The 22,304-nt window shown below is 44.4% G+C and overlaps 5 protein-coding genes across 7 annotated transcripts; 3 read left to right on the top strand and 2 right to left on the bottom strand.

Annotated features, from left to right (window-relative positions):
* Positions 1-708: 708 nt before the first annotated feature.
* On the top strand, positions 709-3,672 carry LOC102703490 (regulation of nuclear pre-mRNA domain-containing protein 1A-like). Of its 2 annotated transcripts, XM_015836891.2 has the most exons (8): positions 709-1,033; positions 1,118-1,161; positions 1,482-1,729; positions 1,856-2,017; positions 2,112-2,268; positions 2,353-2,495; positions 2,580-2,615; positions 2,706-3,672. In XM_015836891.2, exons 1-8 carry the CDS (start codon positions 912-914, stop codon positions 3,465-3,467), a joined length of 1,674 nt encoding a protein of 557 aa, XP_015692377.1. In that variant the 5' UTR covers positions 709-911; the 3' UTR covers positions 3,468-3,672. The 2 variants fall into 2 exon arrangements, with proteins under 2 accessions (XP_015692377.1, XP_006653804.1); XM_006653741.3 differs by lacking the exon at positions 1,118-1,161 and having other exon boundaries at positions 710-990.
* Positions 3,673-4,836: 1,164 nt separating this feature from the next.
* LOC102699859 (MICOS complex subunit MIC60) lies at positions 4,837-11,700 on the top strand. The gene is made up of 12 exons (XM_006652823.3): positions 4,837-5,028; positions 5,112-5,175; positions 6,484-7,161; positions 7,827-7,913; positions 8,005-8,160; positions 8,414-8,491; positions 9,019-9,111; positions 9,196-9,315; positions 9,992-10,069; positions 10,186-10,365; positions 10,590-10,691; positions 11,135-11,700. The coding sequence occupies exons 1-12, from the start codon at positions 5,018-5,020 to the stop codon at positions 11,363-11,365; spliced, it is 1,878 nt and encodes a 625-aa protein (XP_006652886.2). The 5' UTR covers positions 4,837-5,017; the 3' UTR covers positions 11,366-11,700.
* An 87-nt stretch (positions 11,701-11,787) lies between these two features.
* On the bottom strand, positions 11,788-15,349 carry LOC102703212 (BTB/POZ domain-containing protein At5g03250-like). 2 transcript variants are annotated; one of them, XM_040523140.1, is made up of 5 exons: positions 14,807-14,863; positions 14,343-14,577; positions 14,208-14,277; positions 12,726-13,949; positions 11,788-12,652 (listed from the first exon to the last, which is right to left on the bottom strand). In XM_040523140.1, the coding sequence occupies exons 3-5, from the start codon at positions 14,268-14,270 to the stop codon at positions 12,101-12,103; spliced, it is 1,839 nt and encodes a 612-aa protein (XP_040379074.1). In that variant the 5' UTR covers positions 14,271-14,277; positions 14,343-14,577; positions 14,807-14,863; the 3' UTR covers positions 11,788-12,100. The 2 variants fall into 2 exon arrangements, with proteins under 2 accessions (XP_040379074.1, XP_040379073.1); XM_040523139.1 differs by lacking the exon at positions 14,343-14,577 and having other exon boundaries at positions 14,807-15,349.
* A 583-nt stretch (positions 15,350-15,932) lies between these two features.
* LOC102702937 (endonuclease 1) lies at positions 15,933-18,547 on the bottom strand. Its single transcript, XM_006653739.3, has 9 exons — positions 18,123-18,547; positions 17,848-18,028; positions 17,629-17,736; positions 17,456-17,511; positions 17,277-17,360; positions 17,080-17,175; positions 16,926-16,990; positions 16,753-16,826; positions 15,933-16,659 (listed from the first exon to the last, which is right to left on the bottom strand). Exons 1-9 carry the CDS (start codon positions 18,330-18,332, stop codon positions 16,535-16,537), a joined length of 999 nt encoding a protein of 332 aa, XP_006653802.2. The 5' UTR covers positions 18,333-18,547; the 3' UTR covers positions 15,933-16,534.
* A 158-nt stretch (positions 18,548-18,705) lies between these two features.
* LOC107304122 (uncharacterized protein YnbB-like) lies at positions 18,706-22,248 on the top strand (the record flags this gene model as incomplete). The annotated part of the gene is made up of 12 exons (XM_040523644.1): positions 18,706-18,915; positions 19,008-19,118; positions 19,230-19,292; positions 19,379-19,492; positions 19,576-19,725; positions 19,813-19,890; positions 19,954-20,175; positions 20,255-20,341; positions 20,720-20,839; positions 21,043-21,135; positions 21,253-21,418; positions 21,850-22,248. Coding segments are annotated over 11 exons (1,308 nt in total), but the record flags the coding sequence as incomplete, so codon positions are not given.
* Positions 22,249-22,304: the final 56 nt, after the last annotated feature.

The following is a 22,304-nucleotide window of genomic DNA, read 5'->3' as shown; positions in this document are numbered from 1 at the left end:
GTGGACTCATTAATGCAACAAATGATGATTGTTCCTAAGTCTATCTAGCGTCACATTTATACCACAAAACTGTTACACGATATTTTTTGATAGTGGGGGCCACGAATATACTTTCAAAACTTTCGCATAAAGGACATTTATTATATTTGTTATGTAACATAATACTTAGTGTTGTACATGCTATACATGCATATAGTGATAAATCTATTAACACATAGACGGTACTTAACCGAAGAGAACAATAACAATTTTCTATATAAAACAAACAACATTTTACTATACTTGCTACTTTTTATACATGTGGCGTCAGGTCAGTGACGTGTACATTTGCTATTGAAAGAATAGTACGTTTTTGTAAGAAAATAATACGTTACTAGATTCCTATATCGCATCAGATTTTTTTCGTGGTTATTATGTTATTGATCTTTCTCAAGACAATAAATTACTTTACCATGCGTATAATCTAAATCTAACATATGCATATTTACGCTCTCATATTTTAGCTCGTACTTGTAATTATAAAATAATATTTGAATTTCAAACATTAAATTTAGAGTTAATTTTTTCAACTCAGGAGTTTCGATATCCCAATGAGCTACAATTGACGTATAATATATATTTTTAACTCTAAAAAGGTTTAAAATGGCAAAAAGGGGGGAAATAGCGACGAAACAACACTAACGAAACGCTCGAGCCAATTCGAGTCACCCCCTCTTTCTTACCCCCCGAAACCCTAGCCATCCCGATCCATCCACTCCTCGAAATTTCGGCGGAATGCCTCCGCCGCCACCGCCGCCGCCGCGGTCTCCTCGCTCCCTTTCCAGCTAGGGTCCTCCCAGCCTACCTCCTCCCCGCCGCAAGATTTGCGCTACCCAGCGGCGATTCGAGCTCTGCTTGCTGTTCGGGTGGCCATGAACAACAGCGCGTTCAGCGAGGAGGTGCTCGCCGAAAAGCTCGCCAAGCTCAACAACACGCAGCAATGCATCGAGAGTATCCTTACCCTGCCTTTTTCCTCGGGCCAAATCTTCGCGAGGTTTGGGGTGTTCTTTAGGTGTGGATGTTTCGTGTGAAGTTGCAATTTTGACACTTTATCTTGAGTTTTTGACGATTACTGTAGGAAAAAACCTTTCTTCACTCCCCTCCTGAGGTGCTGTGCATCCTGTAAGTTTGTCAATAGCTAGCAACTTCCTTGAGATGGTTATATCTACGGGTTGTACATGAGCCGATAGCATGTTGTAGCTTGAACAAATGGGGTTCAAATTGCGGTCCTTGTATGTCCATTTAACATATTGTTAGAGAGGGTTATTGTCGCTGGTAGCTTTCTGATTGCTAATACTGTTTATAATAAACCCCACTGGAAATAGACTGTTGACCTTCTTGTGGAATATTTAGATGACCTAAATCAATGTTTTTTTTGGTCGGAACATGTCTTTCCATGATCTAATTTGTTGCCTTGACTTTTAAATCTTCGTGACTACTAGCTCTTTCGCATTGGTGCATATACCATCGGAAGAATGCAGAGCAAATTGTCCAGACATGGGAGAAGCAGTTCCACAGCTTTGGAAATGAACAGAAGACCCCTTTTCTCTATCTTGCTAATGACATCTTACAGAATAGTAAGCGCAATGGTACAGAGTTTGTAGAAGAATTCTGGAAGGTTCTCCCTGGTGCGTTGAAAGATGTAACTGAAAATGGCGATGAGCGCGGGAAGAGGGTGGTCAGTAGGCTGGTGAGTATAATTGGTCTACCGATAACTGCTGTATATTTAATATATCTATTCTAAAAGCCACCAATACCTTATATGGATAGGCACGGAAAATATATTCCTTTAATGCTGCGCTAATATATGTTGTAGGTTGAAATATGGCAAGAAAGGAGAGTTTTTGGTTCACGTGCTGGAGGCATCAAGGATGTAATGCTTGGAACTGCTCCCCTGCCTGTATTAGATATGACCAAAAAACGCTCTCACAGTTCCGCCATAAAAATTGTCAAAAGAGACTCGCGCTCTGTAAAACTTGTAAGTTTTTTTCTTAACCCATCTGTTAAATTAAGTTTTTCAGCATTGGAAATTGTTATGAAATTTCTCTTAAATAATTATCATTTCTTTTCAGAGACTAGGTGTTGGGGGAACCGCTGAGAGGATTGTATCCGCATTGCACACTGTTCTCAGTGAACAAACAGACGAAGACTCTGACCTGGAGAAATGCAAAAACTCTATGCGGCGTGTTGGAAAGATGGAGAAGGATGTTAGCAGCGCTTGTAATAAAGGTGCCATGCTCTATTTTGTTATTGACATGTACCCTCCATCTTGGTTATCTTAGTACATTTTCTGAAGTTATTCTCTATCTGTAGGTGAGAATCCTCGTCGTGAAACCCTTTGCACAGAACTAAAGGAAGAGGAGGATAGCATGACAAAATGCATTGAAAAACTGAAAGTAGTTGAAGCAAACAGAGCAGCTGTTGTGTCTGAGCTGAAGGAGGCATTGCAGGAACAGGTCAGAAACAACTATTCTGATCATAATAGCATTTTCATTTCCATGCATGGTATTTGCACACTCTTAAATGTAAAGTTCTTTCAGGAATCTGAGCTGGAGAAAGTCCGTACTCAGTTGCAGGTAATGTTATCTAAACACAATTCGGGAAAGACTGATGTCGTATCATATATCATGATGTAACATATGGTTTTTGTATGTATTGATTAACAGCTGGCTGAAGCAATGGTAGAAGAAGCAGCCAACATGCAACGGAGACTCAAGAATGAGCCAGTCATTCCTTCATCCAAGCCTCTATCCTCAGTTGTACCAGGCAAACCACTTTCTAATGGGCAGGCGAAGGATCAGCAGAAGACAGCTGCTGCTATCCTTGCAGACAAGATTGCAGCATCATCAAACTCTCAGCAGATACTGCAGTCTGCACTTTCCAAGTTTGCTGCTGAGGAAGCCAAAAATTCATCTGAAACACGCCAAGATAAGAGGCTGAAAATCGAACAATCCCCACAGGTCCCAAGTGTTGCGAATGCCGCTGCTTTTGTTCCAATGCCGCCAATGACCACTACAACAGCACAGCAGCCCCAGGCAATCTTAGTTCAGCAGACTCCTATACAAAACCAGCCTCCTGCACCTCAACCCCAATACAATATCTACCAGCCCCCTCCGCATCAGTTTGTCCAGCAACCTGCTGGTGTAATGATGGGCATGGCGTACAATATGAACACCATGACTCCACCACCGCCTCCACCGCCACAGATGATGAACCTAGCAAGGCCTTCACCTTCAGCGCCCCAGCCACCAATGGGTATAATGCCACAGACCCAGCCACCACCACCTGCACAGACGATGCTTCAGCAACAGATGCCGATGAATGTCGGACCTCCAATGCAGTTCGCGCTCCAGCAGTCCGGAGCGCCACCTTTCAGGCCTCTGCAGCCGCCTCCAGGGATGCAATTCTTCCACCCCCAGTCTCAGTGACATTTTTGGTAGCCCAGCTCCTGTTAAACTGTCGAGTTTCCGGTGTTAGTATTGACTGGTAGAGAAAAGATCTGACTGTTGTAGGGTATACTGCTTGGTTGCTCTTTACCTGGAGATGTTGTACATGTAATGCGAGAAAATTAACAGGAAGATTCAGATAAGTTTGAGTATTTGCTCAAATCCTGCAGGGGAAGGGCTGAAGGCGCCACCTTTTTTGTGAGCTCAAGATTGGTTGATGGGCTTGCGAACTGCGCAAGTTCCCGTTAAAATCGGCCCGTTGTGTTGTTTTTTTCTCTTTCTGGTCATCATCGACAGGATTGTGATTTGTACAACTACAAGCCGCATAACTGTAGAACAAGTTCTAGTGAAGAAAAATAAAACCCAGAATTTTGGGTTATGATTCGTGAAATACATGGAGAATGATCTCAGTGACTTCAGCATACAGATGCGCGTGTCAGTCAGCTAGGGGTGATGTTTTGGACCAAATTGGTCGCTCGACCGTATTTTCATTTGCATCCCATGTATAGCTCCGAAGCCAAAGAATCTCTACCATTCTCATCATATTTTATTTAGAAAAAGCTTCCATAATTTTCACCAAATGAACTTCAATGTTTAAGTTGATTTTTTTTTTGGGTAAGAAGCATCAGCAGTGTGGAATGTTCTATTTCTTTTATAGAATACTTATCCCACTGATGCATTTTAATCTGGAACTTTGAGTGTGAACCGATACCTTTCACTACTATAAAACCAAAATCGTGAATTTTGGGTGCTCCAAAAACCAATTTCCCCTTCTGCTCCGACAAATTTCGAGTGGTTTTGCTAGTAAAAACAAGAGTAAAGTACATGGCCGGTCATTAAACTTGTGGCGTAGTATCACTTAGGTCTATAAACTTAGAAAATGCACGCTTAGGTTCATGAACTCGTTTTAATATTTAAAATCATGGACCTAAATGATACATTAAAACGAGTTCACGGACTTGAATGATTCATTAAAACGACGTGCATTTTCTAAGAACATCGCGCTATAAGTTTAAGGACCGGGCATGTACTTTACTCAAAATTGCCGGTCTATCACTTCTGCTTATAATTAAATTTAAAGTAGATTTTAAGTTTTTTAGCGTGGTTTATTTTTTAGTCTTACTTTTATATTAATATATATATATATATTATTTATAAATTACTTTTCATTTACAAATAAGCGACCAGACTTTTTTACTTAAAAGGACGATCAATCATCCCCTGCGAAACGAGAAAATTGCTATACGGGTCAGGCACGTGACTGGGCCGTGCGGTGAATTTTGCGTTTAACCCCTCAGAATGGTTTACATTAACCACTCCGGTACCCGGGCTCTCCCCTCCCATCCTTCCTTGTAGGCGGAGCCGCACAGCACAACGCCGCGCCTCCACCCTCGCCGCCTTCCGCCACGCCACTCCACCCGCCGGTCGCCGCCGCGGCAGCGAAAGGCGGAGGCGTCACAGGACGATCGGAGCCTCGTAGCTCTACGCCCCATCCGCCCTCCCCAGCAGCAAGGGCGCGGAGGTCGCCCGCCATGCTGCGCCGGTACGGGCACCGTGCTGGGGTGTTTGTCCCACCGAGTTAGGGTTTCCCGGCCTAATGCTTGCTTCTCTCTGCCGCTATTGCAGGTGCGTGCGGGATCTGCACTCGCTGCGGCCCCTCAGGAGGATCCCTAGGCCGATCTCCAGCGAGGTTAGCATTTCCGTTTCCGTGTGATTGTTCATTGCCGTTAGGAAGAGACTAGGAGCTCCGTTTGCTTGCAGTCGATCAAGTTGTTTGTTCAGAGACGTGCTTATTGTGTAGGTCAATCGGTAGTTTTTCGAGGGAGCTTACTTGGGGCACATGTGAATCGGTATATTTACTAAGTAAATTGATGGAAGTGACTGCAGATGCGTGTGAATGGATAGAAAATGCTGCTGATGTTTACAATTGTATTAACATAGGACATTAGTGTCTCTGTGTTTTGAGTTGGGCTAAGCAAAAGGACTAGCTGGAGCAAATTGCTGTTACATCGAACCAGTTTCCTGCTAGGTCTTACGATGGTATTTAAGACCTAAGCTAAGGGCCATATCTAGTTGTCCCTTCTAGCTACTATGCTGAAATTAGTACCAATTTCGCACATGGTATGCATTCCATGTTGAATGTTGTTGAAGCTGTCGCCTGAACTAAGGAATTATTGTGTGTGATTTCCATTGATCTGCGTTGGATTGATCGATTGATTAGTGGAATCATTTGGCCCTCCTAGACTACATAAAGCTCAGTTTAATGATTGATTAAAAAAAATCTTCTGCTGTAAAACATTCTAGTTGATGCAAGATGCAGTTAGGCAGTAATTGTTCCAACTATAGCAATGCTTGGAAGGCGTTATTTGGATTTAATGACTTTACCTTAATGCAGTACTAAAATATAAACAAAGTCCACTTAGACGGGACTTGTCTGAAGCATACTAGTTGTTAGTTGATTGTTAACAATATATTTGCTTTATTTATCTGCATATGTAAAATGCCGATTACTAGTTTAGTACATCAAGAAGCTAGGAGAGAAAATTCCATGGTGGGTTGTGTAGCAAAAATGGAACCACTCCATCTTCTCATGATAATATGTAATGCTGCTTATTCTGTAGGGGCAGTATTGACGCAAGGACAATACCAGGCTATCAGGCTCGGTTGATTTGGCCTTTCAAATCACATGCATCTCTATCCTTTTCTTGTGTTCACTACGTTTGTATACACAAATGCAGCCATTTTTATGTGCAATGAATATACAATTTGATTTTAGATTGCTAAGATTTGGTAACACATTTACAACCTATTGTTTCTTGCCCATCCTATCGTTAGTGCTTTTGCTATGTTGTTTCATGTTGAGCCATTAGGACCATGCAGAATTGTTCATAAAAAGGTGCTACTTATTATTTCTTCTGTCTGTTGCTGGCAGAAACCACTTTCTTCTTATGTAGTATTTCTTTGGTGGGGATATGTGACACAAGTATCTATTTAACAGGTCCCAAGTCCAGCATGTCTTCGACCCAGAAGCAAGTCAACAAAAGCTTCTCAACAGGGTTCAACACAGAATACTGTCCCTGGCCCTCAAGGAGAACCTTCTCGGTCAGGAAGCAGTGTTTCAAAAGTTCTGCTTGGAACTCTGGTAGTTGGTGGTGCTGCTATGGCTGCCTATCAGGCTGGCTACATAGACCACCAATTTAAGGACAGAATATTTCCCTCTACCATTAAGGTGCAAAATATCCGGAAGAAATATGAAGATCTGAAGGCTCCTTCTGAACAGAAGGATGATGAAATGCAAGTTGTATCAGATCCAAACGTTGATATTGTTCAGAATGGTAATAGTAGGGCTCATCCTCCAAAGGACCTTCCAACTGAAGGGGTGGCTCCTCAAGAAATTCCAACTACTGGTGAGGAACCTGTTTTCTCTGAAGAAAAAGAAAGAGAAACCCTCGCTCAGGTGATGCCACCAGTTCCACATGAACATGGAGTAGATACTAAACCGCCATCTCAAGATGTTCCTGTTATTGACATAAAACCAATAGTTAATGATAAGGCAGCAAGTGAAGTTCTTCCTGAAGAAACAGACAAGACGACCAGTGCAATTTCTCCAGTACCATCAAGCTCAGCAACAGTAGATCCTTCCTATCATTTTCACACAGATACAGATGCACCAAAGGTTCGAACAGTGCACTTGCTATATGCCATTCTTACCATCATATTTTCATTTTGATTGGTTGACAGAAACTTCTATTTTTACATTTCCATTTTGCAAATGCATAAATTTTGGGCTGAAGGATTACTGATAACTTATTTTGCATATAAATATTCGATACTCTGGAGCCATGATTTACAAATGAAGCTGCATGTCTTACAATGAATATTTTTTAAAGCAATCAATGGGAATGCTGAGTCAGCTCACCTGAATTGTGTTGAGCGTAAAGTCAAAACTGGATTTACATCTAATGGGGAACAGAGGGGGGACAAGGGAGGAGGGGTTTGACTTGCCAGGTTACCAGAATTAGGGAGTGACACCAAAGTAGGACTGGCTGAATTGGAAGCTTCTTTGGTGCTTGAGAGTTCCTTCAAAAATTGAAAAATTAAATGAACTCTTATAGTGCTTCATTTTAAACAAATTAGTGTAGTTATAACTACACAACACGCAGATCAAGATGCCATAATCGGGTGGTGTCAATCTACGTTTTACTAGTTTTATTTATTACTCTTTAGCAACACACCACCACTTGGTGCATCTAGCATCATCTTGACAAAGTCTTATTCATATATTTTGACTTATTTCTCAATATGCCATAGTAATATCATCAAAGTAATCCTTGTCTGTAGGATCCATCAAGTGCTGGTGTGAATGAACATAAATCTCTGGCCGAGACATATTTGCTACAAGAAGAACCTGATAATTCTAAATACACGGTACGTTCTCCTTTGAAACATTGTTGATGGTACTAATTTCGATGAAAGACTTTATCAATGTTAATATATCTGACGTGTTTCTTGTTGTCAGAGTGCCAAGGAAAGTAAACACGATGAAGCTATTAGTACCGGAGCTTCTGATGACAGGAAAATCGTACTTGATATTATAGAGGCTATTCATGCTGCTGAAAGAAAGCAGGCAGATGCAGATGCCTATATGTATTCAGAGGAGAAAAGGAAGTTGAAGGTTTGCTTTTGATTTCATATTATAACTGCGCTTAGTTATTTTTCTTGTTTTCTGCGCATTGAGTTTTTAGACTATCATGGCTTTGTTATCTACAGTACCTCTTCTTCTTCTGTTGAATCGATGTCTTGAGGACTTGTTGAGTTTCATAATTTTGCTAAAACTAGTTTATATTTTATAATGTAAAAATGACATTTATTTATTCTTTTGATCTTATACACTGTAATTGACAGTATTCTGCTTTGTGTTTTCTCAGGAGAAATATGAAAAGGAATTGAAGGACACCAGGGCCCGGGAACTCATGTATGCTGAAGAGGCAGCAATTCTAGACAAGGTCTCTGACATTTTATATTTATGACTATGTGTCTTGATCTGATTTCATTTTCACCTTTCATGTTTCTGTACATGTTGTATTTTGCTAGATGTAAATGTAACACTGTTTCTCCATGAAAAAACCTTCTCAACCATAAATATACACAACTTGAAGTAGTCCCCTTTCCCAAGATTATTTCCATTTTACCTTGCATCTTCAAGACTTTGGCCAATAGCTTTTTCAGATGGTAGTATTGTTACCAGTATACATCCACAAAGTTTAAAGTTTCAAGTGTTTGATTGCATAGGTTCCATCGCAACCTGTTAACCTTCATTTGGAGACGAAGTAGTAGGACCTAAACTTTTTTCATTTTTCTATGGATATACAATCTAAATATAAAGAAAAGACAATTCATTGTTGACTCTATACGCCTTCATTAGACCTGTATGGCCGTGTATAATCTCTCTTTCCTATGGAGCACATATATTTTAATTTCAGTCTGATCTGTCATTTTTGTGATGGACTTATTTTTCTAATATTTTGTTTAGGAGCTGAAGAAAGAGAAAGTGAAGTCAGCTGCTGCAATTAAAGAACTGCAAGAAAATGCTGAACAAAAACTACGGGATGAGCTACAGAGGAAGGTCTGTCAGATTTGTTTTATATCTTCTATGAACTTTCTGCCCTTATGCTAATCATCACTTAGTTGATATTGGCTAATGTAACAGGATGAGGAAGCTAGTCAACAAGTTGAGAAGGCTCGTGAGTTAGCAAAAGCTGAGCTTGCTGCAGCTCTTGCAAAGGAGAAAGCATCTCAGATAGAACAAATTGCTGAAGCAAATCTCAATGTATGGACTTTTCCCATCTTTTCTTTTAGGTCAGGCAATGTTCTAACTGGTAGTGCTTGTCCATGTTAGCAGCTTTGATAGCCAAAAATATTGGTGCAGATTCATATACACTTAACTTTGATGAATTGCTCTTCTTTTTTCATGGCTAGTTAGGGCAGCCAGGAAAGAGAGAGGAACTAGTCTTGGTTATATCCCCTAATTAGAACACTGAGGGCAAGGATTGTATCATGTTCTTCCTTTGACAACTGAAACTGCCAGTTTCACCACTTAGTAAATAAGCATACTCTTTTATTTTTTGAAGTTCCGCCTCCTAGTTTCTGGAGTTGTGTTTTTACTTGCTAGGATGCTGAGACAGTGTATGACCAATAATGTGTCTTAGGCTCTTAGCATGATAAACCTTATGGATGTGTGCAACTCTTTTTACTTTGTGTTCCCTGTAGGCCATCTGGCTGTGCCTGTTTACCTTTCAATTCTGCTTTTATTGTTCAGGGTTTCCCCTAAAATTGCCCTTAAGCATTTATATGTTATATGAATTGGTCTAGTTGCTCCTGGTGAGGTGATATCTTATTTTATTTCCTGGTTAATGTCTTCCATTGCTAGAACAACAATTTGTGCAATGCATCGAAGTTCAGCTTGTTTTGCACTTTTAATTTTTTTGTGGGGGCTGAATTTTCAGATAGATGCTTTGTGCATGGCGTTCTATGCACGATCTGAAGAAACTCGGCAGAGTCATTCAGTTCATAAGCTTGCTCTGGTAAGTTACCTAAATTTGATGCCACCTAAATATTTCAAGCCTAATTAACATCATCTCTCCTTTTGCTTCTGGACTTCCTAAGTTCTTACCAGCTGAACTCAAAACTCTTTTTACAGGGTACCCTTGCTTTGGAAGATGCTCTATCCACTGGATCACCAATCCGTGCAGAGGTGGATCAGTTGCGTAAATCTCTTGAAGGTATTGATAAGGACTCACTGTTAGAATTGGCTCTTTCATCAGTTCCAGAAGATGTTCTCGAATATGGATCAGATACTCCTATGGAGCTGAAACAAAAGGTAAATTCTTTGTGCTACAATAAATGATGACAGCTCATAGTCATGTCACTTAGTTCATCATTATTAACTTATCATTGTGCGAGAATTTTAGTGATGCCTCCACCTTCTTGACTCTTTGCTGCTCCTAAATACCTGGTCGTAATCATGACTGCTTTCTGAGCAAAACTGGCTTGGCTACCTGGTAACTAGTCTTGAATGAAGGATTTACATTGTTTTTTGTACAGTTTAATTCCTTGAAGGAGACAATCAGGCATTTCAGCCTTATACCAGCGGGTGGTGGTGGTATCCTGACTCATGCTGTTGCTCATGTTGCTTCATCCATTAAGGTGAAATTAAATACAGGAAGTTTGTTACTAATCATTAGCAGTTCTATATTTATATTCCTGAAATTTTTTGTGTGCTACTCGGAACCTTCTAGTCAACTTCCTATTTAGTAGTCTCTATTCCAGTCATTGTATTTCGGTATTTCCTAGCCACTTTTGACTTGTAATGGCCCTATAGTTGGCCTCTAGGGATAGGGGATCTTGCCAGCTTTGTTTTGAGAACCTTTTTTTGGTTTTCCTGTTGCATTGGAGCCTGATACTGAACTGTCCACCGAATACCAAAAGGTTTCTTCCGTTAGCTGATATCAGCTTGTTTCTTAACTTGTTTGGCAGTACAAGAGATTATCTTATTCAGTAGCAACTAACTTTCCTCTTGCCAAACAAACACTAGCGGTATGGTAACTTCAATTTGGACTCTAATTTTTCTTTGTGTAAATGGTTTTCAGATCAAAGAGGACCAATCTGGTGTTGGAATTGAGTCCCTTCTAAACAGAGTGGAGAACTTGATTGTAAATGGAGACTTGAGTACAGCAGCGGAGGCGTTGGAAGGAGGGTTACAGGGGAGTGAAGCGGCTGAAATAGCTAGCGAGTGGGTGAAGCAAGCAAGGAAACGTGCAATAGCAGAGCAGACTCTCACTCTCCTCCATTCTTATGCTTCTTCCATCACATTCTCGTGATTTTGTTGATCAATGTTCTATACTCCTATTCAACAAGATCTGCGAGTTAAAGTACTAGTCCAATCACAAATCTCTGAAGACCATATTGCAAATACCTGAATCTATAGGAGCCAGAGCCATTCCATGCCAAGCGGCTGCTGACTTTTCCACCTTTTTCAACAGAGCTAATAATTTTTGCCGTGTAGCTACTAGCTACTTGGTATCCTGATATTTTAGCTGCCAGTTGAGGCACACTTTGGATAGAATTGCCAATTTTGCTGCGGATGTAAATTTCCTCGTTATGAACTCCTGATGCTGGCAACATGCTTACAAGTGAGCGAGCTTGACTTTCGTTTTTTTGAGATTGCATCTGTATGCAAATTGCTTTTGCATGGGTACCCAAATACTTGGTCAAAATCATGGTAAAACCTTGTTTACTCGTCATATTATCATCTATCATTTTATTGAATACTGTTAGAAAATAGAACATGAAATGTACATAGAGACCTGTATTCATTCATCATCCTCAAGCATAGTACCTGCAGTCTCTTCTCTTGACAAGCACCCCATCAAACATTTGCACGATTGCATCTAAATTCATACTGGTAAATAATAACTGAATTTTGACAATAGATATATGTACGTTCTAATAACTCCCTGTTTCAACAAGGTAAACTTATCTAATTCTACAATTTGAACAAACGATAATTTAGCCAAACTAACAGCAACACAAATGCGAACCGAAACGTATAAACCTTAACGCTCCAAGGACATCGACTTGCGTTTCTCGTCGCCGGAGCTCGTCAGCTGCGGCGGCGGCGGCGGCTGCTGCTGCCTCGCTGCCGGCCTCCCGCCGAGCCCGAGCTTCCGGAACAGCCTGCTCAACGCGCCCTTGGGCTTCCCGAGCCGGTGGATCTCCTCCTTCATGCTCGAGCACTCCTCCTCGAGCTCGACCACCCGCTGCCTGATGTCGTCCACGCTCATCGCCGACGACGACCGCTCGTTGCCCCGGGCCTCGTCGTCGCCCTCCTCCTCCTCGGGCCCCGCCCCGAAGTCCACCCCGCCGCTCTTCTCCGGCGTGTAGTGGCCGGCGCTGGGGGTGCCCTGGTCGACGTTGTCGGACACGTAGAACCAGCCGGCCACCGTGGTGCGCAGCCGGAGCTGCTCGAAGAAGAGCACCTGCACCACCACCCGCAGCGGAAGCCGCTCGTTCTGCGCCGCGTGCGTGCACGCCTCCAGCGACAGCTTCTGGCAGTTCATCAGCCGGCACAGCTGCTCCCTCTCCGACGCCGTCAGCCATGGGTGCGCCTGCATCCACAGCCACAAGTACCATCATGTTGCTGCTCTAATGGAGTCGAGACTGTCACCGGGTGGTGCTTACCTTGAGGTAGATGTCAATGGCGCGGTAGATGCCGTCGTCGATGGCCCTGGCGTAGTCCGGGACGAACTCGGCGATGCCCTGGAACTTGGAGAGCTTGAGGTTGGTGTCCGTCGCGACCTCCGCGAGGTAGCCGTCGACGAGCTTGGCCACCGTGCTGATCGGCATGAGCTCTCCGGTGGAGGGCGCGTCCACCATCTGGCCTTCGTCCGTGATCTCCGGCGAGGTCGCGAACGCCGACGTGTTCGCGGCGACGAACTGCTCCAGCATCCGCTGCACGCAGTCCACGTCGTAGAGCGTCTCGACGGAGTAGCCGGTGTTGGGGATCAGGAGATCCTCCAGCGCCGCCTCCTCGAGCTGGTTGCCGGCCCTCTTCTCCAGCGCGTCCCGGCACGCCGCGCCAGCGTGCAGGATCATGGCGGTGCGGAGTAGTCCGAGCAGGAACCTCGTCGTGGCGACGCCCCTCTCGACGGGGAGCATCGCAACGATCTCCTCCAGGAGCACCCTCTGTTCCACGTCCGAGAGCACGGTCCCTGACACGCCGCCGCCGCCACCGGAGTGGCGGCTCAGCCCGGAGAGGTGGCGCTTGGCGTAGTGCGTCAGCGAGCCGGCGATGTTCTCGGGGCTCATGCCCTTGGACCTCATCGCAGTGATGAGCCGCTTGTACACCGGCAGCTTCAGCGACGACGCCTGCTTGTACCACCAGTCCGCGCCGGGGGTCCTCGGCTTGCCGGCGGTGGTGATGCCGTTCCATATCACCGTCTCCTCGAGGCCCTTAGCCGTGTAGTACTCCACCATCGGCCAGCCGAAGAGGGTCGGGTCGGCGCAGGCCTTGCTCGCCAGTGCGTCGATGCAGCGCGGTACGACGAGGAGCTCCTCGGCGAGCGGGAGCACGCCGGCGCCGTCGCACGACCGCAGCGCGCGCACGGCGTCGTCCCAGCTGCCGAGCACGTCGCGGAGGAACGCCTCCGTCTGCTCGACGAGGTTGCCCTCTCCGCCGCCGCCGTGGTCCTCGGTCATGCCGAGGTGCTCCGCCGCGCACCGCAGCGAGACCACGTTCCCGGCGTTAAGCTCCGCACTGACGTCGTAGCAGAACCTCGCCGCCAGCTCGAACGCCGCCGCGCCGCCGGGAATGCCGTGCAGCTCGACGCTGCACGGCTCGCCGTCGTCCGTGGCTGCTTCGCTTATCAGCTTTTGCAGCGTGCCACTTCGGCTCATCAACGGAAACTGAACAAGATTACGTAAAGAACAAGTCAGTAGAGGGAAAAAAAATCTGAAAATGTACAGAGTATTCAGAATTAAGGCAATGAAACAGCAACAAAGATGATATATTTTCATCAGTTAACCAAACTCTTAACCCAGGAGTTCAATTTATTGCACATTTCCGATCTCAAATATATATATATTGCACATTTGTACTTCATGTGCATTAGTGAAAGAGAGAAGGCTTGGAGATTGAAAGAGAGATGAGTTAAGCAGATATACCTTGTGAAGATGGAAGGAGAAGTCTCCAACCTCAACGACCACATCGCTTACAAGCTCAGTCATGCAAGTCCTGCAAGATGGGAATTTTCATTTTGTCAAAAAAAAAAAAAAGAAGAAGAAGAAGAAGAGAACAACCTGCAATTCCACTGGCAGAGTGGAAGAAAGAGACCCAAAAGACTTTGGAGTGTTCATCACCATTTGGAAAAAATTGAAAAAATCATCTGTTCTGCTATGTCAATGTGCCAATTTACAGCTTTTCACAGTTCTCACTTTCTTTCTCTGGTATGTGGTACATTCTATCAAAACTGAAGCCTACATGAATTACTGTCATCTTAACACGATCAAAGACAGGGCATTGGGAAAAATAATCCTGAAATGAAGATTTTTTTTTTGTGAGAAAGATTCATCCATCCAATGCGCTACAGGGGCACAATTAACAGTCGTTAGGATTTCATTGAACCTAAAGGGAGGCAAAATCATGTAGTAAAAATTAAAGAATCCTCAAGAAGATGAATACGCGGTCAATCTGCTCGCGAGCGTCTCAAACAAGAACACGAAGAGGATTGGGATGTGACAGGAAAAGAACACGTGAGAAGTACCAGGAATTAGGGTCCCGAAATTGGAAGCAGTCGGCAGGTTTGGATCCAAGAACCTTGGTAATCGCCATCACAAAGCTTGCCCAAATAATTCTCGACGATCGATTAGGGCAACAACTAACAACACCGAAACGACGCCGAAGAACAAACGAGATCAATTCCGCCAAGAACGACGCCGCAGCAGCAGCATTAGCAAACGGCACAGCGCATCATCGAATCGATCATTTGTCATCTGACATCGCCGCCCCGCCACCGCAGATCGCCGGAAGGAGCGGATCGTGGCGGAGCCGAAGAACAAGGTACGGCAATGGCGGCGGCGACGCGAGCCTGCTTGTTCTTCTTTGTCAGTGTCGAGCTGGGGGGAAGGATTAAATCGTTTCGGAATCGGAAGGTGGCGAGACGAACACCGTGGAATCCAGCGCTTCGCCGCGAAACCTACGTCGGATTAGATTAGCGCCTAGCTGCGGCGTGCGCGGTGTGCGTGTGTGTGTTGGGGCCTCTAAAACCGCGCCGTGATTAGTGAAACAAACTCCCCCGTTTTGGTCAGTGTCGTCGAACTATCTCGATCACAACAGTCAGATTTGTGCGCTGGAAAACGCGTGTGTTTGCATGCACATGTCTTCCGTTCAATTATCCATGCTGCGTTTCCGTTTGTATAGTCATTAACTATGAGAGATACCAAAAGTAAATCCATGTGGCCAAAGCCCTGGTGCCAACAATCATTTCTAGCATACTGCCCGACTGACCGACAGAAACGATATCCGGTACGTCTAAAGTTTTAATTCACCACCACATTGCAACATGCCTTACCATGGTGAAAATAGAAGACAGATTTTACTACATGACTCTCAAAGTTCGTGCAATTTGCTAGTGAGCATTAAAATGTGATATGGTTGGAGGATACATAAAAAAATTGTTAATTTGCCAGATAACACCACAACTATTATTTTGTTATTTTAACCAAATTGAAGAGAGTGACTGTTGAAATAACGAATTTGGACAGCAAATGTTACTCGCCTTGGTTTAATTGAACAAGACTATCTCTACCCCGATCCCCTCCAAAACCCTAGAGTGGCATCCATGAGTACATTTTACAATTTTTCAAGTTTTTTTCTCCCAGAATTTCCACTTTTCCAAAATTAAGAAAAGAAACAAAATTTCAATCATCACCCCAAGTACATTGATAAAATACATCATATTACATCTTCAATCCAGCGCCAGTTCTAAGCTTGTGGTCCAAGGGCATTCTTGTTTTTTTGAAGAATTTATATCTCGAAATGTGCTAAAATAATATAATAACGGTTGCGTGTACTGTGGCAAATTACTAGTTTTTGGAGGTGTTCTCTAGCGGTATCACATTTTTGCAATGTTCACTAGCAAATTACACATACTTTGAGTGCTTTATAGCAAAATTTGCTAAATATAATGGCATGATATATAGCATGGAATCTTGTTATACAGTCATACCTGTATATCTCTTTCTTACCAGGATTCAGAACAATGGAATTGCTTTGCTTTACTATGTGGTATGCGGTTAATTAGCATTGCTGGCATCAATTGTTATTATGGAGCACCATTCCTGCTCTAATTAGCAGAAGTACATAGTTTGTCATCAAACTGTTCATCGTACAAACAGAATCACGTATCACGTAAGATAAAAGAAAATGGATGAGGCCGTCAGATTAGACGTGTGATTAATTCTGAATTCTTTGCAGCAATCACCAGGCCAGTTCAGGCTGTTGGAGCGACGTCGCGGTTGTGCTCCCCAAATAGCCGATTCAAGAACATGGCCAGCCTCACTCCCCCCTGCGCAATCCGTCGTGTCACGATCGGAAGCCGTGAGCTGAAGTAGTCATCTGGAAATGACAACGCCATGGCATCAGCAGCTGGAGCTATTAGCTAGGTTCAGAGATGTGTGCCTGTTCTAAGGAGACGCAGCGGTAGGTTACCTGACAGAGTTTCGCCTTCATGGACGTCGTTGTACGCCCATTTGCATGCCAAGTTTATGCTCTCTGTAGCGTACCTGTTGTATGATAGAAAAATATGGTTCTAATCAAAATCATGATGGCGATTTTTTTTTGGTTTTTAGTGTTGTGGTTTCAGAATTCTGAACGATACTGACTTGGTTGGGCAAGAATGGAGATCCTCGCAGTCCCCCCAAGAGGATACATCATCAGACCACATTCCCTGGAGATGAAAATTGCAGGAATATGAACTTTTTTTCTTTCTCATGTTTCTTTGCTTGGAAGAGTTGTTTTCAGGTCGTTATCTCTTACCCTGGTGAAGTTGTGCACAAGGTCCTTTTGGAATGCTTCCATGTCTTTGCCGTAGAATTCAGCAATAGCTGTGAGTATCATCTCCCTATCCCACACCTGAAAATGACAACCTTGACAAGTAAGTAAATTAAGCTTAACGGCAGGTTTTTTTTACATGGCAGGCAGCATTATGTGTAAGGATCAAGGGAATTGATTACATGATGGAGATTGGATTTGTGCCTGAACCAGCGTAGGTTAATTGTGTTACCACCTTGGTCGCTCGTGAACCCAACATGCATTGGCTGAATGGATAAAGGAAATAATTAGTAAATTTATGCCTATGGATTATTGCAAGAAATGCGTGAGAGTAGACTAGTTTGTGACAGGTTAAGATTACCTGATGAACATCTCCCATGAAGTGTGACAAGAACAGCAGAGCTTCTGTCATGTTATCTGCGCTACGAGCAGTTGCAATCAGATGAAGAAAACGAACATTCAGACAAGAGACACGACAACTGAACTCTACTGACTGATAGTCTGATACACAACAACGCATTGCTTAGTGCTCACATTTGCGATCGGCGCTGCCGTGGTTGTAATGCATAAGCTGTGAGGTGAAGTTGGCAATCGCGCCGGCGACGCACATATCCTCTGCACCATCCGGGCCATGGCAATCCCCTGCCAACCCAAATGCAACAGGAGGATCAACATGTAATCCATTATCACAGATTCAGAGTAGTGAAATTCAGATACTGCCACGCTGATGGAAAAGAACCAAGAGTGGCCTACTTGAGTAGACGAAGCTGCAGGCTTTGTCAGGGGTGTCGATGAAGTGGAGCGGGCTAGTCCACCTGTACCTGTACCAGTGCCTCACCTGATCCGGCCACACGCACATCGCCGACAGGTCGCCGTCCGCCTCCTCCGGGAGCAGGTTCCTCACCGCGTGCGCCGCCGCAGGCTCCAGCAGATCCTGCAGCGAGCACGACGGAGCATGTCCATGATCACTCACAACGCTTACGAGCAAGAGGATCGATCGGTCGATCGATGTGATCCATTCACCTCACCTGTGCGATTCGGCATGTGAGCATGTGCCCCTCCTTGCTCCAGCAATGAGCCGCCGGCGCCGACGCGAGGACGAACAGTGCAGCCGCCGCTGCGGCCAGAACAAACGACGACGAGCACCTCTCAGACGCCATTGATCGACGGGGGTGAGCAGTGAGCTGATGCAGATGAGAGAATGAAGCAACACAGGTAGTGATATAGAGCAGCAGCATGCGGCAAGCGGAGCAGTGAGAGGTCAGAGGTGATGGCCATGGCCTAGCCTAGCTAGCCTTCGTTGAGTGTAAGCATCGTGTTCCGTGTTGCTCAGCATGCTTTGCTTCGCGCCATCAACCAATCGCTGGTGGTTGTTTTGTTTGCCATTTCGGCAAGCTAGGCTCTACTGGGCCGAAGCACCCTCGTAATGGGCCGGTTTCAAACGGTGGGCCGGGCCCTTTGGGCGCGTGAGAAGGCCGTGCTGGGCCGGCCTTGCGACCGACGGCGAGGATAACGTCTACCTGAGCCTGAGCCGGTGATGGCTCAGGTGTTGCTGCTTGGAGGCGCGGCGCGGCGGCGATGACGGGCACCGGCGCCACCGCCGGCTTGGTGGCCTCCTCCTCTTCCTCCTCCCCGCTCTCCTGGGCCCGCGCCGCGCCCGGCCGGCGCGGCAGGTGCGCGCCCCCGGCGTCGGCGTTCCACCCGGAGGTGTCCCGCGCGGTGGAGTCGCTGCAGGCGGAGTTCCGCGAGGTGGACCGCGCGCTCGCGCTCAACTCCGCCCGCGTCTCCGCCGCCTTCCGCGCCGCCCGCGTCGCCCCGCACGTAACCTCCATTCTCCTCTCCTCTCCTTCCTTCCTCTGGGTGAGGCTCACTGCCGCCGGAGTGAGTTGTGACGCGCACGTGCAAATTTTCAGCATTTCGGTGGCTCGACGGGGTACGGTCACGACGACGGCGGCGGCCGGGAGGCGCTCGACGCCGTCTTCGCCCAAATCGTCGGCGCCGAGGCCGCCATTGTCCGCCCCCAGGTTCCGTCTCCACACGTCCTTCGGTTTCTCTTCCTCATTTCTCCACTCCATTCTGTCGATGAGCCCCACTGAGCTCGTTGTAAGTGATGAGCTCTTGTTACTCGATGCCAGTTCTTCTCCGGGACGCACGCCATTGCCTGTGCTCTGTTTGCTCTTCTTAGACCTGGACATGAGGTAATGTTCACTGGGATGAAATGAATTTTAGCATTGCTTCTGCTAGCTAGAGACTGGGAGCTGATGAAAATCAAGAACATGTGCAGCTCCTGGCAGTCGCTGGTCCTCCGTATGACACCCTGGAGGAGGTGATTGGGATCAGGGGTTCGGCCAATGTCGGATCACTCAAGGATTTTGGAGTGGCATACCGTGAAATTCCGGTTTGTCGATTTCGCACCTTGCAAACGCGAAGAATGCTTTACATTGTGCTACTGATGATTTGCTGATGTGGCTTCAGTTGTAGCTTGCAGGAGATGGTGGCCTTGATTGGGATGCTCTTGCAAATGCTGTCAGACCAAAGACTGGATGTGTCTTCATACAAAGATCTTGCGGTTATTCGTGGCGCAAGAGCTTATGCATATCAGATATCCAGCGAGCTATTGATTTGATAAAGGCAAGATGATATGCTATTTATCACAGGCCAACATGTTCTGTATCTCCATTAATGGTGGCATTGCTTATGGTTTGGAGCTCATTGCAGATGCAAAATCCAAACTGCATGGTTATGGTTGACAATTGCTATGGTGAATTTGTTGAGACATCAGAGCCTCCGATGGCGGTATGATCATGCCTGTTGCTACCTTAGCATTAGATTTTACCTCATTGGGCGTTTTCATGGCAGGGAGCAGATTTGATTGCGGGTAGTTTGATAAAGAACCCTGGTGGAACCATTGCGCCTTGTGGTGGTTATGTCGCTGGGAAGAAAGATTTGGTTGCGGCAGCTGCAGCTCGTCTATCTGCACCTGGCCTTGGGGTGGAGTTTGGATCAACACCTGGCCATGTGATGCGAGCTCTGTTTCAAGGCTTGTTTCTTGCCCCGCAAATGGTTGGAGAAGCTGTAAAGGTAAGTATACATTTCCATTCGTTACAATATAGCTCCACATGTAGTAACATTGCAAGTGACAACCTTATACCATCCATAGGGAGGTTTGCTGATTGCAGAAGTCATGTCAGCTAAGGGCTATAGAGTTCAACCACTTCCGAGGGAACCTCGCTATGATATTGTGCAGGTTGTATCTACATGTAAATACCTTTGTACACCAGCACAAATATTCAGACAACCATGATAGTGTGGCCTACATGATTGAAAATCAGTTTGGACATTTGCTTGTTTCTTTCTTGAAAAACATCTTCTTTAATTAACTGCAATGCCTCACATTTTTAATAAGCTGACATAGGAAAAATACAGAATGCAAAGTAATTTTATACATAAAAATATGGAATCAATAAAATCATGATATTCTTTCAATGTGTTAATTTCGTTGTGACACATGGCTGAAGAAACCATTTAATTAGATGTTTGATCTTGAGTTTTGACAAATACTGTAGAGCTTAGAGCACTACAAACTAGGTATTTTTGTTATAAACTATCCCTTCATTTCTCTCAGGCAGTAGAGCTTGGCAACAGGGAGAGACTCATAGCATTCTGTGAAGTAGTTCAACAAACTTGCCCAGTAGGATCATTTATTAAACCAACTGCTGGGGAAACTCCTGGTTATGCTTCAGAGGTTTGTTTATATGCCCTCCTGCATTGCTCTGTGCATATTGCTTCAGTTATATTTATCTTTTTTCAATGTTAGGGTACTTTATCTCATTTATTTGTTTCTCGCTGAATGACTTCTATCCAAATACTACACACTGTTCATTTATGTTATCTGTATACTTTCATTAATGTGCTATAATACAAGAATGGTTAATCAAATTGAACCAGGTCATTTTTGCTGATGGAACATTCATTGATGGAAGCACAAGTGAGCTATCATGTGATGGTCCCTTAAGAGATCCATACGCTGTATTCTGTCAGGTCTGTTGATAATTGTCATCCTTCACACTGGTTACTTGCACCAATCTTTCACTATATCGTCCATCGGTCCATCCCTAGTGCTGATGACTCCTTTTCTATTAAAATGTACCGGTGCAGGGAGGAACACATTGGACACAGTGGGCCCTTGTCCTCAGTGACGTTCTGAAGATCATATAGCTGTTTGTCGCCAGAAGCACATAACACTTTTATCTTGTGGAATAGATATGCATTTTTTGGTATAATTGATGGGCATTTGATATTGATCGACAATGAAAATAGTCAGGTAAAGTTCATAAGTCTGCTTTGTATTGCTGTTGTCAATTCTGAACGTTGACGACTCATAATTGGAATTACTGACTTAGGCGATGTTTAGTTGCCAAAACTTTTTGGTAAAAACATCACATCGAATATTTGACCGGATGTCAGAAGGGGTTTTCAAACACGAATAAAATAACGAATTTCACGGCTAGCCTAGAAACCGCGAGACGAATCTTTTGAGCCTAATTAATCCGTCATTAGCACATGTTGGGTACTGTAGCACTTATGGCTAATCATGGACTAACTAAGCTCAAAAAATTCGTCTCAAGATTTCTTCCATAACTATGCAATTAGTTTTTTGGTCTATCTATGTTTAATGCTTTATTTAGATGTTTAAAAATTCGATGTGATGTTTTTGGAAAAAAATTTTGGGAACTAAACAAGGCCTTAATGCAGGAAATAAACATGATGTACGTTCTTTTGGTTGAAATAGAGATATTCACAGTTGTGGAGTGGTCAGGCTGCATTTATTAGAGTAACTTCGAGGCAAAGCATCACGAAGACTAGCTTCAGCCGTTGACTTGCCAGTTCATTTGGGAGTAGAACTGAGTTGTATGGATTTGTTAGAAACTTTAGAATGCTTTGGAAGCGATGCACTAATTACACAGGCTAAATTGACTCTCAGAGTGCATCATTTTAGATGATTTTTTGTACCATGAGTTCATATTGCTGAGTGTGTCAGGGACTCAGGGCCCAATTGATGATAGAGGTCAAATTGTAGAGTTTGCTATCATCGACGTTTTTGTATGGAATATTTTTTTGCTATTTCACTAAAAATTATATCACAATTTTCCTCTTGAAGTAATTATTCTTGTAAAGATTTTGTGCCAAAGTTCTTGTCATGAATTGCT

The sequence above is a fragment of the Oryza brachyantha genome, chromosome 4 (assembly GCF_000231095.2).
Source record: "Oryza brachyantha chromosome 4, ObraRS2, whole genome shotgun sequence".
In the NCBI taxonomy this organism is placed as follows: domain Eukaryota; kingdom Viridiplantae; phylum Streptophyta; class Magnoliopsida; order Poales; family Poaceae; genus Oryza; species Oryza brachyantha.
This window is presented reverse-complemented; position numbering and strand designations above follow the sequence as displayed.